Source organism: Hyperoodon ampullatus (assembly GCF_949752795.1).
Source record: "Hyperoodon ampullatus genome assembly, chromosome: 13".
Classification (NCBI taxonomy): Eukaryota; Metazoa; Chordata; class Mammalia; order Artiodactyla; family Ziphiidae; genus Hyperoodon; species Hyperoodon ampullatus.
This window is the reverse complement of record NC_136926.1, coordinates 12,257,768-12,272,656: the sequence shown is the minus strand read 5'-3', so window position 1 is coordinate 12,272,656 and position 14,889 is coordinate 12,257,768. Positions and strand designations below refer to the sequence as shown.

The 14,889-nt window shown below is 46.2% G+C and overlaps 1 protein-coding gene across 1 annotated transcript in view; it reads right to left on the bottom strand.

Moving 5' to 3' along the window:
* Positions 1 to 1,673: 1,673 nt before the first annotated feature.
* The window catches only part of KSR2 (kinase suppressor of ras 2), a gene marked incomplete at both ends in the record, with an annotated part of 396,922 nt that continues 383,706 nt past the window's right edge, over positions 1,674 to 14,889 (bottom strand). Inside the window, 3 exons of the mRNA XM_079718072.1 lie at positions 1,674 to 1,811; positions 2,806 to 2,935; positions 9,469 to 9,600. Coding sequence (XP_079574198.1) covers positions 1,674 to 1,811; positions 2,806 to 2,935; positions 9,469 to 9,600 — 400 coding nt within the window. The remainder of the gene's footprint in view (positions 1,812 to 2,805; positions 2,936 to 9,468; positions 9,601 to 14,889) is intronic.

The window sequence follows — 14,889 nt, the reverse complement described above, 5'->3', positions numbered from 1 at the left end:
TGGTGGTCGTGGTGATGAAAAAAAGAACTGGAAGCAGGGACTTGAACAGATACTTATTCACCAATGTTCACAGCAACACTATTCACAATAGCCAAAAGGTGCAAACAAACCAAGCGTCCGTCAACAGATTAATGAGCAAACAAAGCGTGGTATAGACTTACAATGGAATATCACTCAGCCATAAAAAGGAATGAGGGTCTAATAATATATGCTACACGTGGATGAAACTTGAAAACATGCTGAGTAAAAGAAGCCAAACACAAAAGGATAAACATTGTATGCGGCCACTTATACGGAGCATCAAGAACAGGTAAATTCATGCAGACAGAACGTAGAGGAAAGATTAGGGGCTGGAGAGGAGGGATTAACCATTATTTCCTTTCTCCTGAGTCTCTGAAATTTAGTGTAGATTTTATACTCAAAGCACGTCTCAATCTAGACTCACTCCCTTCAAGTGTTCAATAGCCCCATGTGGCATGTGGCTGTTTTGGGACAACACAGGTCCAAAGGGTGGTCCGTGGACCAGCAGTGTCGGCATCACCTTGGAAATGCAAGATCTTGGGCCCCACCCCAGTCATACAGAATGAGAATCCGCATTCTAACAAAGTCCCTAGGTGATATGAATGCATATTAAACGTTGAGATGCACCGCTTTGGAACGCAGGCTTGCCCCAGCCTTGCCTCCAGCTCACCACGTGCTAAGCCACACTGGGATTCTAGAAATGCCAGCTCCTCTGATGTGAGCCATGGAGGGGCAAACCCAAGATCCCAGAGGCGAGTTTCGAGTTAGCTGCTCCCCTCCTGGGAACGTGCCAGCTGCAGCTGAGACCTCTTGGTTGGTCCCCTGTGCAGATTACAAAGCCCTAGACAGGACCCAGATCCTGGGCCTACTGTAGCCAAGCCCTCCCCCAATCCACTGCCGACCCAGGTGATTTCTGAAAGGACCACAGCAGCAGAGTGACCATCTCAAAGCCAGATGAGTGTGAGTGAGGAATCTAGAGGGGCTGATGTTGTGGGGACAGCCAACTCTAGACTAGGGAGTTGGGACCTGACCCGTGTTCCCAGCTTTGTCACCAACACCCCATGCAGATGTGGGTGAGTTGCTGAATGTCTCTGGGCCACGGTTTCTCCATGTGTAAAAGAAGGAGGCTGGGTAAATCTGGAATGGCCAGGAAAGGCATCCATGCACTGATTCTAAATAACTGCTGATGAGTACCACTGAGAGATGGCAGATGCGCTGTGACAGATTAGTCATGTCTGCCGTGGGTACAGGAATAGGACACAGACACCTTGCCCGTCTATCGTCCGTGAAATAGGTACACCCCAGGACTCTTCTACTTTGATGAATAGCTGACATGAAGGGCTTGGCGGGTTCAGGGTACCACCTCACCATGTGATGCTCAGACTTACTGGGGCATAAACCTTCATCAGGAAGAAACAGGCAATGAGGCAGCCATGGTAGCCACAGGGATCCAGGCCCTGTATGGCAGCCTCTAGGACCCAAATTGCAGAGGAGATTCCCCTGAACAGAAACACGGTGGGGAAGGGTGGTACGCTGGGGACGGAGGTGGGTACACGGAAAGGAGATGGTTGGCAGAGGAGCTGGGGAGGGGAGCAAAAAGGTGACAAAGGCCAGAGGACAGGGCAGTGGGGAGAGATGCTAAGGGGGAACACTTACTCTGCAGACTTCCAGAAATGTCCAGGGTGAGACAGGCGGCGGTTTCGCTTTGGCAGTTTCTCCAGCATGTCCATGAGCTTGGTAAAGGTAGGTCTCTCTTCTTGTTCAAAGGCCCAGCAGAAGAGAAGAATGTCCTAAAAGAAACCGACATGGTGATTTAATGTAACTAGTAACTTCCTGACATCTCATTGGATTTATCTGTTTGTCTACCCATTTGTTTCACTGCCAGATTCCTCCATCATCCATCCATCCATCCATCCATCCATCCATCCACCCATTCACCTATCTATTCATCTCAGTTCATGTATTTATCCTTCATCTATCATCCAGCCATGCATCACTCATCCATGGCATCATCCATCCTTTTACTCATCCACTTTCTAAGCCTATATAGCAAACTAGGTAAATCCTATTATAGAAGGTCTGGGATACACTGAAATCAATAATGCTCCCCAAGGAGTTTCTTGGCATTTTTCTCAAAAAGGAGGGAGAAAAGGGAATCCTGAAGCTTCTATCCATGTCCTAATATTATAAGCGCCCTTAAAGTCACAGACAGGAAAATTACTCTTAGTAATTGTCTCACTTGAGAAAGGAAATCTAGAGACAGGTAATCCTTAAAAACACACCAGATAATTACACCTTCCCTGACACATCTATCTTCTGATCAAAAGAGGATTCTTCCTGATGTGTTTTAGAGGATGATTACTAATTTATACTCAGGCTTCTCTGTTTCCATATGTCTTGTTCTGAGTTGGATAATGCCTTAAAAATTTTATGTAGATCCAAATAAAATTAGAATCATTAATACCAGTGATATCTTAATGTATGTCTTTAAAAAATCACAGAAAAAGAGGGATTCGCTGGTTCTACTAGGCTCAGTAATCCCTTGCTAGGAAAAACCTGGCCAAGTATTACTGTGCCCTGAGAGTAGGAACCTGAACTGCAGGCACAGTTCAAAAACTTTGCCTTCTAAGCTCCAAATCATTACCTGACAAGTCTGTGGGCAGGCCTTTTTGTCATCCTCCAGGAAAGCGTCTGCAACCTTATTAACATGCAGGAAAAAGAAGGCCCAGAATTGTGTCTGCTTCTCCCCTCATGCTCCAGACCTGGCACTATCCTGAGACTTACCGAGATTTCTTTTCCCATGCCGATCTGGCTGAGGTTGGGTTTCATGCCTGTGCCCATTTGCCAGATTATTGCCTCTGCTGGTTGGGTCTTGAAAGGCCACTCTCTGGCATGGAGTTCATACCAGATTGTCCTGTTGGCAGACATTGTTAAAGGGTGTGATATGTCACTTGCAACTCTGTGTCCCCTTGCCAACACACGCCCACCCAGTCAGCCTGCTGGCTAACCACTCTGGGCCCCTAGTTTCTGCCTCACAGGGTTGGTGTTTTGCTACCTAAGATGTACATAAAGCTTTGTCAATGTCTTAGAAGTCATGCTTATCCCAGGATATCTTCTCTGGTGCCTGAATTAAAATGAATCAAAAGCTAGAACCTGAACAGTCTAATATAACGTGGCTAGGATCTCTGACCCCATGCTTGTAATTTTAGGAAACTATTCTAACGGGAATATAAGGGATAGAGACAAAAACTCAATTACAAGGATCTTCTGTACACCATTATATAGAACATTGAAAAAAGTAGCAAAAACACAATTGTTCAATAACAAGAATTGACACTTCCTAACAACACAATTGTTCAATAACAAGAATTGACACTTCCTAACAACACAATTGTTCAATAACAAGAATTGACACTTCCTAACACCATACACAAAAATAAGCTCAAAATGGATTAAAGACCTAAATGTAAGGCCAGACACTATCAAACTCTTAGAGGAAAACATAGGCAGAACACTCTATGACATAAATCACAGGAAGATCCTTTCTGACCCACCTCCTAGAGTAATGGAAATAAAGACAAAAATAAACACATGGGACCTAATGAAACTTAAAAGCTTTTGCACAGCAAAGGAAACCATAAACAAGACGAAAGACAGCCCTCAGAATGGGAGAAAATATTTGCAAACGAAGCAGATGACAAAGGATTAATCTCCAAAATTTACAAGCAGCTCATGCAGCTCAATATCAAAAAAACAAACAACCCAGTCCAAAAATGGGCAGAAGACCTAAATAGACATTTCTCCAAAGAAGATATACAGATTGCCAACAAACACATGAAAGGATGCTCAACATCACTAATCATTAGAGAAATGCAAATCAAAACTACAATGAGATATCACCTCACACTGGTCAGAGTGGCCATCATCAAAAAATCTACAAACAATAAATGCTGGAGAAGGTGTGGAGAAAAGGGAACCTTCTTGCACTGTTGGTGGGAATGTAAATTGATACAGCCACTATGGAGAACAGTATGGAGGTTCCTTAAAAAACTAAAAATAGAATTACCGTATGATCCAGCAATACCACTACTGGGCATATACCCTGAGAAAACCGTAATTCAAAAAGAGTCATGTACCACAATGTTCACTGCAGGACTATTTACAATAGCCAGGACATGGGAGCAACCTAAGTGTCCATCGACAGATGAATGGATAAAGAAGATGTGGCACATATACACAATGAAATATTACTCAGCCATAAAAAGGAATGAAACTGAGTTACTTGTAGTGAGGTGGATGGACCTAGAGTCTGTCATACAGAGTGATGTAAGTCAGAAAGAGAAAAACAAATACCGTATGCTAACACATATATATGGAATCTAGAAAAATTGTACTGATGAACCTAGTGGAGGGCAGGAATAAAGACGCTGATGTAGAGAACGGACTTGAGGTCATGAGGGAGGAGGAGGCTGGGACGCAGTGAGAGAGTAGCATTGACATATATACACTACCAAATGTAAAATAGCAATGGGAAGCTGCTGCATAGCACAGGGAGATCAGCTCAGTGCTTTGTGATGACCTAGGGGGGTGGGATAGGGAAGGTGGGAGGAAGGCTCAAGCGGGAGGGGATATGGGGATATATGTATACATATAGCTGATTCATTTTGTTGTACAGCAGAAACTAACATCACATTGTAAAGCAATTATACTCCAATAAAGATTAAAAAATAACAAGAATTGGTTACATGTATTATGGTAAATCCATAAACTAAGATATTTATTATTATTATTATTATTATTATTATAACATTTCAAAGAAATTTTGCTGACATAAAAAATGCTCAAAATATAATTTTAAGTGAAAAAAGCAGGACACAAAACTGTATATAAGGTATGTTATGCTTTTTAAATACCACTATATATGGATGGGCAAGAGAATAAGAGCAACACAGCAAAATGTTAACAAGGGCTACCTCTCAGTGATAGAAAGGACAGAATTTTTTTCTATTATATTTGTGTTTTCTAAGAAGGAAACTTCCTTTGAAACAGTAGAAAGAAAAAAAAAAACAATCTGAGGGTCAGACTGCCTGGGGTTCAAGTCCTGATTCTATTCTATGCTAGTAATACGTCACTGGGTAGGTTGCTTCCCTTCTGAATCCAGGTTTCCTTACTTGCCAAATGAGAATGATGATAAAAGTGCAGTGGAAGAATGTTTATCTGGGAGGCTGAATGCCAGAACAACTCGATGCCGGAATTATTCTAGAGAGATCCACTATGTTATCGTCTGTTTCATAAATCATGACGTTGTAATGACGGAAGAAACGACTGCCTGCTGCAGTGAGCGGCAGGTGGGGACGGACGGGGAGGTGGGCTGGGCAGTGCGTAAATGATGCTGGGAGCTGTGGGCGGCAGTGAGGACCATGGCGCACGCGTCGGGGTGTTCAGAGGATGCTGGGGTGTCACCGAGCTGTACGGTGGGGATAGGTCTCAACTCACTGAGAAGATTCCCCAACTCAGGGACTAACTGAAACAATCCTAGGAAATGACCTTTCTTCTAACCTAAGATAATTTATGTCAATTTGCTTTAAAGAACACGAAGCACTCAGTCATCCTTTTTACTGACAGAGGGCTGTATCAAACCAGCTATTTCTCGGGGTCCGCCTCTCAGTGAGCATCTTCTCATCCCTCTGGGGCCAGGAGGGGTGGTGATGCTCAGGTGCTGGGATGTTGAGTTAGGTGGTCAGGAAGTTCTCAGGTTAAGTGCTGGATGATTCTAGTTCTCTTCATCATAAACAATAACACTTATTGAGTTTTCACTCTGTGCTAGACACTCATCTTAGCCTTTTATATTTACGATGATTATGGGGGAGGTGTATTAGCATGCCTTTTATTCTGATGTTCTGCTATCTGGGGCCTTGCTGACCCTGGAGGGACTGCCCCTCCCAGGGCTAGCCAATTCCTAGAGATAGTAAAGGACTGACCTGTAAGTGGGCTTTTCATACGCAAACTAACCAATCCAAAGTCCTCCACCATCCCTCCATCTCCTCTATCAGGCTCAGGGCCAATATTCCCCCTCCCTACTCAGGACAGCCCCCATACCCCAGAGCCCACTGAAGTTAGTTAAACTGGCCAATGCTAAGCCTGCTTACCCTGCCTCGCCCATTCCTTCCCGAGAAAACCACAATGACGGCTCTTGCCCACATTTTCTTCCTGCTCCCTCTGCCTCCTGACTGACCCTGGTGCTTCCCCGTGTGGCCCTGCGTGGTACGATGTGCCCTCTCCTTCTGGGGACTGTGAATAACGAACTATCCAGTGGTAGTTGTTTCCTGATCTATTGGCCCCATCAAACCCGAATAATAATAAAACCCACATTTTAAACAAGAAGTGCTATTAGCAGCTCCATTTTACAGCTGGGGAAACTGAGGCTCACAAAGGTTACATAGCTTACCCAGGGTCATACAGCAAAATAAGAGGTATAGTCAGAGTTGAAGCCATCTGACTACAGAAGTACACCATTGGCCATTATGCTATACTGAGAAACCTACACTCCATCCCATTTGAGGGTCCTTTGTAATTGGGGCAGTGAACTATTTGGAAGGGCAACCCTCTAGTTGATGGTTGGGGCCTAGTGAAGGAGGCACACACAGAGGGTAGGCACCACTCATGTGAACGGGGGAAGGGGGCCTATCAGGAGCCTGGCCTTGTGCTGTGAGCCTTACAGGTGTTTTCTCATTCAATACTTAGAACATCTCAATGGGCTTTATTATCTTTGATTTATGGCTGAGGGAAGTAGGGCTTTGAGTGGTGAAATGACTCTCCAGCCTGGGGGCTCTGTGGTTAAAAGCTCCAATCCTGGGGTCAGGATGTCCCAAGTTTGACTCCCAGCTTCATTGCTAATTACCATAAGGCAAGTCACTAAGCCACTCGGAACCTCAGTTTCCTCATCTGTCAATTGGGAACAATGGTACCTGCTTCAAAGTGTGCTTCTGAAGATGCCATGAGACAGCACCCATAACAAGCTTAACATGGTGCTCAATACACTTTTAAAAGTCCATTTTTGTTCTAAGTCATGCCCCAGCATGATGTTCCCAAGCAACAAGATGCACCTAATTGGCAGGAAACCAGGAGCACCAGGCCCCTCGGAATTCAGCAGTGTCAGGAATAAAAGCCTCATTAAAACTTCCTTTCAAACCTAACTTTCAAGAGAAACTCGCTTGAAGGGGAAAAAAATTGCTAAAGATTAAAACTCCAGTGGAAAACCAATTACTTACTTTGGTATATTTTGTTAATTACATTCTTTTTTCTTCTGCTAAATTGATAGTAAAATATACCAACTTAATTATTGCAATTTGGTTTCAGATAATAGTATCTAACTAGATAAAGATTTGGGCATAAACTAATCAGGGCAAGTGACAGCCTCTTAAGGGGTCCAAGTGACAGATGGTGAGAATCCTGATGTGCCAGCAAACACTGCCCCCACCCCGATTTATAGAGAGGACGCAGCAGGGGTGCTTTTCCATGGAAGACGTTCCCTGTAACATCTCTTGGTGGCGCTAAATCTAACTGCACACATCTGTAAGCCTCCAACTTTCCCAAACAGCTTTCCCAGCTTATCTCTGCCAGTCCATGTAACCGCCCCCATGGTCGAGGTAAGGTGAGGATTAGCATGGCCATCTGAGGGATAGGCGCATGGAAGCCTTCCTGCTGTATCTTCTCAGAGCGTCTGGATCGTCATCTTAGGGCTGTGCCCTGGACCCTCTCTCCCTCCTCTGTACTTTCAAAGACATCTCATTCTCTCCCACGGCTGCAGTTACTCTCTTTGCCGACAAGTCCTGAACTCTTCTTTCCCAAACTTAAAATGTGTAGGTTCAGCCACCTTCTGGCTGCTCCCCTCGGCTGTCTCCAAGGTAGCTCAAACTCACCGTGTCCACATCTGCTCTCTCTGCCTTCCTGGCATGCCCCAACCCTGGCCCACCTCCAGGGTCTCTACTTTGGTGAATGACGCTACTCTCTACCAAGGTGCTTCAGGCAGATATCTGGCGTCACCCACATTTAAACCAACAATCAAGCCCTATCACTTCCACCCCCAAAATGCTGCTTATGTCCAATCCCAGCTTTCACACCCACTGGCACCGATTCAGCAGAGAATCTCAGCATCTCCCCCCTGGATTGGTCAACCGACCCCAATCTTGTCCTTCTCCTTTCCGTTTTCAACACAGTAGTGATTGTTCTAAAGCTCAAAGTGTGATTATGTCACTCTCCTGCTCAATAACCATCAGTGGCTCCCTACTGCCCTGAAGATGAAAACTCCTTAACTCAGCCTCTAGGTCCCTGCAGAATGCCTTCCTTCCTCTCTAGTTTCTCATCTCACCACCCCAGGCTCATTTTTTCCTGATTGTCCATCCATCAGCTTCCTCTTCTTCCCTCCACTCCTGCTCCCCAAATATCCCTCCATTGTGGGCAATTTGTTCTTTTTCACCCTTGTTGCTTTTCATGTGCTCCTTCTATCTGGAACACTTCACCTTACCCTCACCTGGACTACTTACACTCAATCTTTAACACAGGCTCAGGAGTCACCTCCTCCAAGAAGCTCTCTCTGATCTCCCAGGTTGGATTTAATTCCTCCTTTCTTCCCACAGTCCTGTGTTTATCCCCAGCATAGCACTTATCACAGAATTTTATAAAAAAACTGTTTCCTTGTCTGTCTTCCACCAGACAAGAGAGAATAGGGACGTATGGTGGTTTTAAAATGCCCACAAATTGTTTGATACTCTTTCCTGTAAAAAGTAGAGCTTAATTCCCCTCCCCGTGATTTGCTGACTTGCTTCTAACAAACAGAATACGGTAGAAGTGACGATGTATAATTTCTGTGAGTAGGTCATAAAGGCAATGCAGCTTCTTGCCGCCGTGTTGTGAGGTCACTCAAGCAGCCTTTGGAAAGGCCTGTGTGGTGAGGAACGGAGGCCTCCTGCCAACAGCCAGGTGAGCAGGCCACCTTGGAAATGGATCCTCAGACTGTCAAACCTTCAGATGAGACTGCAGCCCTGGCCAACATCTTGACTGCAGCCTAATGTGAGATCCTGAGCCAGTTCAGAACCACGCCCAAATTCCTGGCCACAGAAACTTGAGATAATAAAGGTCATTTTAAGCCACTAAGTTTTTGACAATTTGTTAATAATAGGCACCCAGTAAATAGCTATTGCATGAACGAATGAATGAATCAGGTAACTTGCCATGGTCACACAACCAGTTAGAAACCAGGCATGAAGGTTTGCTAGGGTCTCTCTACTACAGCCCACTCAGATCCCCCCTAACTCACCCAGAAATCCAGCCACCTTTTCCTCCGCAGACAGATGCCCTGTCCCTTCCAAAAGCACTACAGGAATGCTTTGGGAAATGCCCCTCTGCCCAGGCTGGGGCTCTCAAAAGCCAGGGTGGGCCACCTACCCGAGCGCAAAGACGTCCGAGTGTTTGGAGAAGGGGAGCTTGTCTTCCTCTGTGTCCGGAGACAGCTGGCGGATGATCTCCGGGGCCAAGTGGCACAGCCAGCCGCTCTGGATACGCAGCTTGTCATCACGCCTGGAGAAGCAAAGCACAGAGTGAGCCCCGTTTCACAGCCCAGGGAGGACCAGTCCTCCATCACGGACCCCAAGTCCCTGGACCATCTCTGCTGGCTTTCTTGTGTTCCTCCCCCATCCCTAGCCCCCCATCAAGCACCGCCTGACCTTGTGCTTGAGGCCAAGACTCAGGGGGAGGTGCAGGAAAGGCTGATCTGGAGAGAGACACCCAACACCCAAACAGTCATCATGTCCCTTCGCCTCTGAGGCGCCCCCTTCTCCTCTGAGGCGCCCCCTTCTCCAGCTTCATTTAACAAATACAGCCGATTCTTGTTATTCGTGGCGCTTATGTTCTATAAAGTCTCAGCAAACACTGAATTAGTGAAAACTGAGTTTTTGCTCCTGGAGGAAATATATATATACACACGCATGCACACATCTCAGAAAGATTATAATCTTAAATCCTAGAAACAATTCATCCTAGTCTATTTTATTTTACACAAGAGAAAATGAGGCTCAGAAGTATTACATGATTTGCCCTGAGGCTGCCCCACTACCAGCGGGCAGAATGGCAAAACCCATCCAACTGGCCCCAGAGCTGGAGCTTCTTGCCCTGCACTGCACCATCCCATCTCCATCCTCTGGTCATCGCTGATGAGAGCTGAAGCAAAACTGCACAGCATCCTCTCCTTGGACCTCAGCTGGGAACAGGTACATCAGTTGACTCAAGTTTTTCACCACCCTGTACATGTCCACGAATGACTGTGAATGTGCCATGAGTATTGATTCGGGGGTTACAAGTAAATTTTAGTGAGTAGGTGAATTTGCAAATATGGAATCCGTGAATAATGAGGACCGACTGTATTTATGAGCACCCACTATGCCTAGGCTCTGTTCTCTGCACTGGGACCACAGCAGTGAACAAGGTTGACAAAGTCCCTGCCCTCCTGGAGCTTGTAGTTTGGTAGGGGAAAGTGATGACAAATGAATTATCTAAATAGGAAAGATTAAAATGGGAGAATGTGTCAAAGGTAAGAGGGAGCTTACTTGAGGTAAAATGTGAGCTAAGATTTTCATGACATAAAGGATCCAGCCATACGAACAAGGAGAAGAATATTCTAGGCAGAAGAGAAGTTAGGACAAAGGCCCAAGGCAGGCCCTCTTTGGGGTGTTCTAGAAACCCAAAGAACATCAGCGTAGTGGGGACATATCATGCTACCCCACGTATCCATTAAATTGTACACGACAATTCCCTTGTTGATGGGTCTTAGGTGATTCCCTCTCTCATCATTATAAACAAAGCTGCAGTGCACATCCTTGGGTAGGTACTGTGCATATAACTCTTCAACCACATCTAAGGGTGGGTGAAATTCTTAGAAGACAAATTCTTAGAAGACAAAGGATACTGGCTCCCTTCTTCGTATTGTAAGTCTTCAGCAAGTACAGAGCTTTCTATTTGGGACTGAAATCTGAACTTCTATGAGGTTTCCACTGATTCAAGACTCCTGGGAAAAGGTCAGTTAACACAGGGAGGAGAGTGGGATGGATCTCTCAAACCATCAAGAGTGAGATCATGAAGGACCAGATCCTCCAGCACGTGGGGACTTGCTGGAGACCTGGGGCTGGCTGGATTTTATACATCTTCCAGGGTGAGCTTTGAGCTATTTAAGGTATGAGGCACTGCTCCCTTAACTGTACTCATGCATATCCCATAATCATGATTATTGCCCTATCTGCCCTACCTTCCACAGTAGTGCTATCCAACAGAACTTTCCATGATGATGGAAATGTTCTCCATCTCTGCTGTCCAATATGGGAGCCACTAGCCATCATGACTACTGAGGACTTGAAATCCAGCCAGCGCAAATGAAGAACTGGACTTTTAGTTTTATTTAATTTTAATTAAAGTTACAATTACATAGCCATATGTGGCTACCATATTGGAAAGCGCTGCTCTAGATGATCACTTACTACAAATGGATTTTTTTCATTTATATGTATTTTAACATGTTACTTTTTAATGTGATTGTAAAGGGAAACTAGCACTTTTTTAGTACACATTAAAATTAAGATAAAAAATGTTTGCTCGCATCCTCCCTAAAGTCAGCTTGTGGACCACACGTGTGAGGGGATGAGAGAACGCTGACGAAAGAGGCCCTAGGAGTTTGGAGTTCTGGGTTTTGGGCTGGACAATTGTTCGTGGTGGAGGGACCGTCCTGGGCACTGCAGGATGTGTAGCAGCATCCTTTGCCTCTACCCACTAGATGCCAGTAGCACCCCCTTCCCTGTTGTGACAATCAAAAATGTGTCCAGACATTACAAATGTCTCTGGGGGGGTGGGAGAGTCCCAGCTGAAAAAAATCACTGTTCTAACTTATACATAGACAAGGAAATAGTCCAAATTTCACTTTCAGCTTTAGTGACACATGACGTGCTCCTGTGCTCTACACAGCAGACCTGACAGAACACATCCTCTGCTGGAGCCGGAAAATAGGACTCAAATCCACTGGCAAGCCCGTGAGTTGGCAGTGTCCATTGAGTTCTGGCTTCTAGAATTGGGGACACTGGCAGGGGTTTAAGGACCCATCTGTTGCTTACTAGCTGTTTGTCCTTGAGCAGACCTGGGTCTCTACTTTCCCAACCAAGTTTGTCTGCAAAATGGGCACATGAACTTGGACTCCACATGGCCAGTGCAACGATGGAAAGGAGAAGGGCTGGGTCAGCTGCCCACACGATTACTGGACATCACTATTCCCTAGGGAATTTTTGGTAGCTTGAGGACTCAGAAATGGAATGGAGATTAGAGTCCAAAGTAAGAATGTCATCTAAGAAAGAGGGGCCGTGGCCTGGGCCAGCCGCCATTCTCCTGGCATGACCAGGCCCGGTGGGGTGGGGTGGGGTGGAATGCTGCTGCCAACAGGGCAAACGTCCTGTTCCCATCTCATCCAACAGCCCCTTACGCCTCCTCCTGACTCACTGGGGCAGTGGAGGTTTGGAATTGTAGGGCTGGGCCAGGAAGGAGGGTGCTGGCCACTCGATAACCATCATCCTGGGGCGGATGTGAGCACGTGCCTAGAGGGGGCTGGGAGCCAGGCCTGGCACAGACACCCCGGGGTGTCCTGTTCCCATGATGATGGACCCATCGGTGACCAACCCAAATCATCTTCATTATGGTTATTGTTATGATCAATAACAGCCTGTGGGCAACTGGCATGATACCACTGGCATCTCAAATGACACCTTTTCTGGACGATGGCAGAATGGCTGCAGGCAAGGCAATGCCGGGGACGGGCTCAGGGGAAGCCCTGGCATCCGTCTGGATGCTCAGAACGTGCTCACTTCACTGCTAGCCCCGCCCCTGCCCCAGGCTCGGCTGATCTCCCCTTTCTGGGCACCCAGCACTGTCAGTGCCCCAAGGTCTAACTGAGGGAAGGGTAGGAAGGCATGTAACTCCTGCTGAGTACCTCCTGTATGTCAGGCTGTCCACCCAACTTAATTCTTATGTGCCCACAATCAGATGGATACCACCCCTGTTCTATGGGTCAGGAAATAGCCTCAAAAAGCTTAAATGACCCTCCCAAAGCCATGGAGGTAACAAGTGAAAGAACTAATATCCGTTTGACTGCAAGTCTTTAAAACTCCAGTGACTAAACTCCTAACCACAATTCTACACGAATTCTATAGCACACCATTTGGGAGCAAAGCTCTGAACTAAGCCCTCTTTTCCCTCCAACAGGGAAAAAAGCACAGGAAGCCACTGATGGCTACTCCTGGGTAGCCAGACGCTGTGGATCTCTGGTTGGGAGAGATTGCTGAGGGCTCCCTGGCCTCTTGCAACACTAACTGGGTTTGCGTTGACAGCCAGGCTGGGGCACGGTGGGTGTGGGTGTGGTGTGCTGTCTGGGCGACAAGACCAGAAGCCACCTTGCCCTTGACTTGCACTCCCTTCCTGGTTGACAGTGGGCCTTCATGAATGAGCTGAAGGTCATTCCATTTCCCTTTGCTTTCTCGTCTCCCTGTGGCTTCAGAAAACCATGAATCTAAAGGGAAAAAATCAGGGACTTCCCTGGTGGCGCCGTGGTTAAGAATCCGCCTGCCGATGCAGGGGACACGGGTTTGAGCCCTGGTCCGGGAAGATCCCACATGCCACGGAGCAGCTAAGCCCACAAGCCACAACTACTGAGCCCGTGTGCCACAACTACTGAAGCCCGCGTGCCTAGAGCCTGTGCTCCGCAACAAGAGAAGCCACTGCAATGAGAAGCCTGTGCACTACAACAGAGTAGCCCCCGCTCGCCACATCTAGAGAAAGCCTGTGTGCAGCAATGAAGACCCAACATAGCCAAAAATAAATAAATTTTAATAAATAAATAAAGGGAAAAGATCAGAGGCCCTCTGGTTTTTGGGGGGGAAGCCACTGACAAGGAGAAAGCGTGTGGACCTGCCACCAGGAGGGAGGAATCTGATCTTTTTTTTCTTAAGAGCCTTGAGCTAGGTTAAAGACAACGCCTGCTAAACCTCTTGCCTTGACACAAATACTTGGGTTCATAGTGATGTCACCAACTGCTTCCTCTGCCCTTGGCCTGGGGCAATGGAAACAGGGAGAGAGCGGTTCCCCAACCAGTAAACCGGAACCTAAGTGGGTTCTTGGCTTCTTGGGTTCTGACTCGATGACTCTCTCCATCTACCCATTGATCCATTTGTTAATTTCCTGTCTACTTACTTTCTTATCTTAGGGACTAGATGTAGTTTTGGAGATGAATCTCTTTGGGTGGAGTAAAATCTAAAAAAAAAACCCTTCAGCTTCTGCTTGTTACTGCAACACACAGGAACAGCTAGATCAGGCTCCACCAAATTTCAGATGGTCTAACTGAGATTCAAGGTACTACAGAGCATGAACAAAATTCACTTTGTTGGGGGGCTCCTGGGTGTACCTCAAAGGGATCGGGGATTCTCCAAAGCAGCTGAAATGGAAGTACAATAAGAGAAATCAGGGCTTGGGGGGTGCTGCCTTTCTGGAGAGGCATACCGTTTATTAAAAGAGGCATGATTAGAGAGAACATGCTGGGTTTAATATGTGTGTGTGTGTGTGTGTGTGTGTGTGTGTGTGTGTGTAGCACACACTCCAAATTAAAAGTCACAAAGGGCAGACCTTCTGAATTATGGGTTGTTTTTTTGGGATCAGGCTGTTTTTCACATGGTCAACTCGAGGTAGCTTGCTCTAGGGTGAGTGGTGGCTGAGAGTTTATTACTTAACAATAGTTAATGACCCTCCTGGGTGATACTGAGGAGGTATATGCAAATTAATACTAAT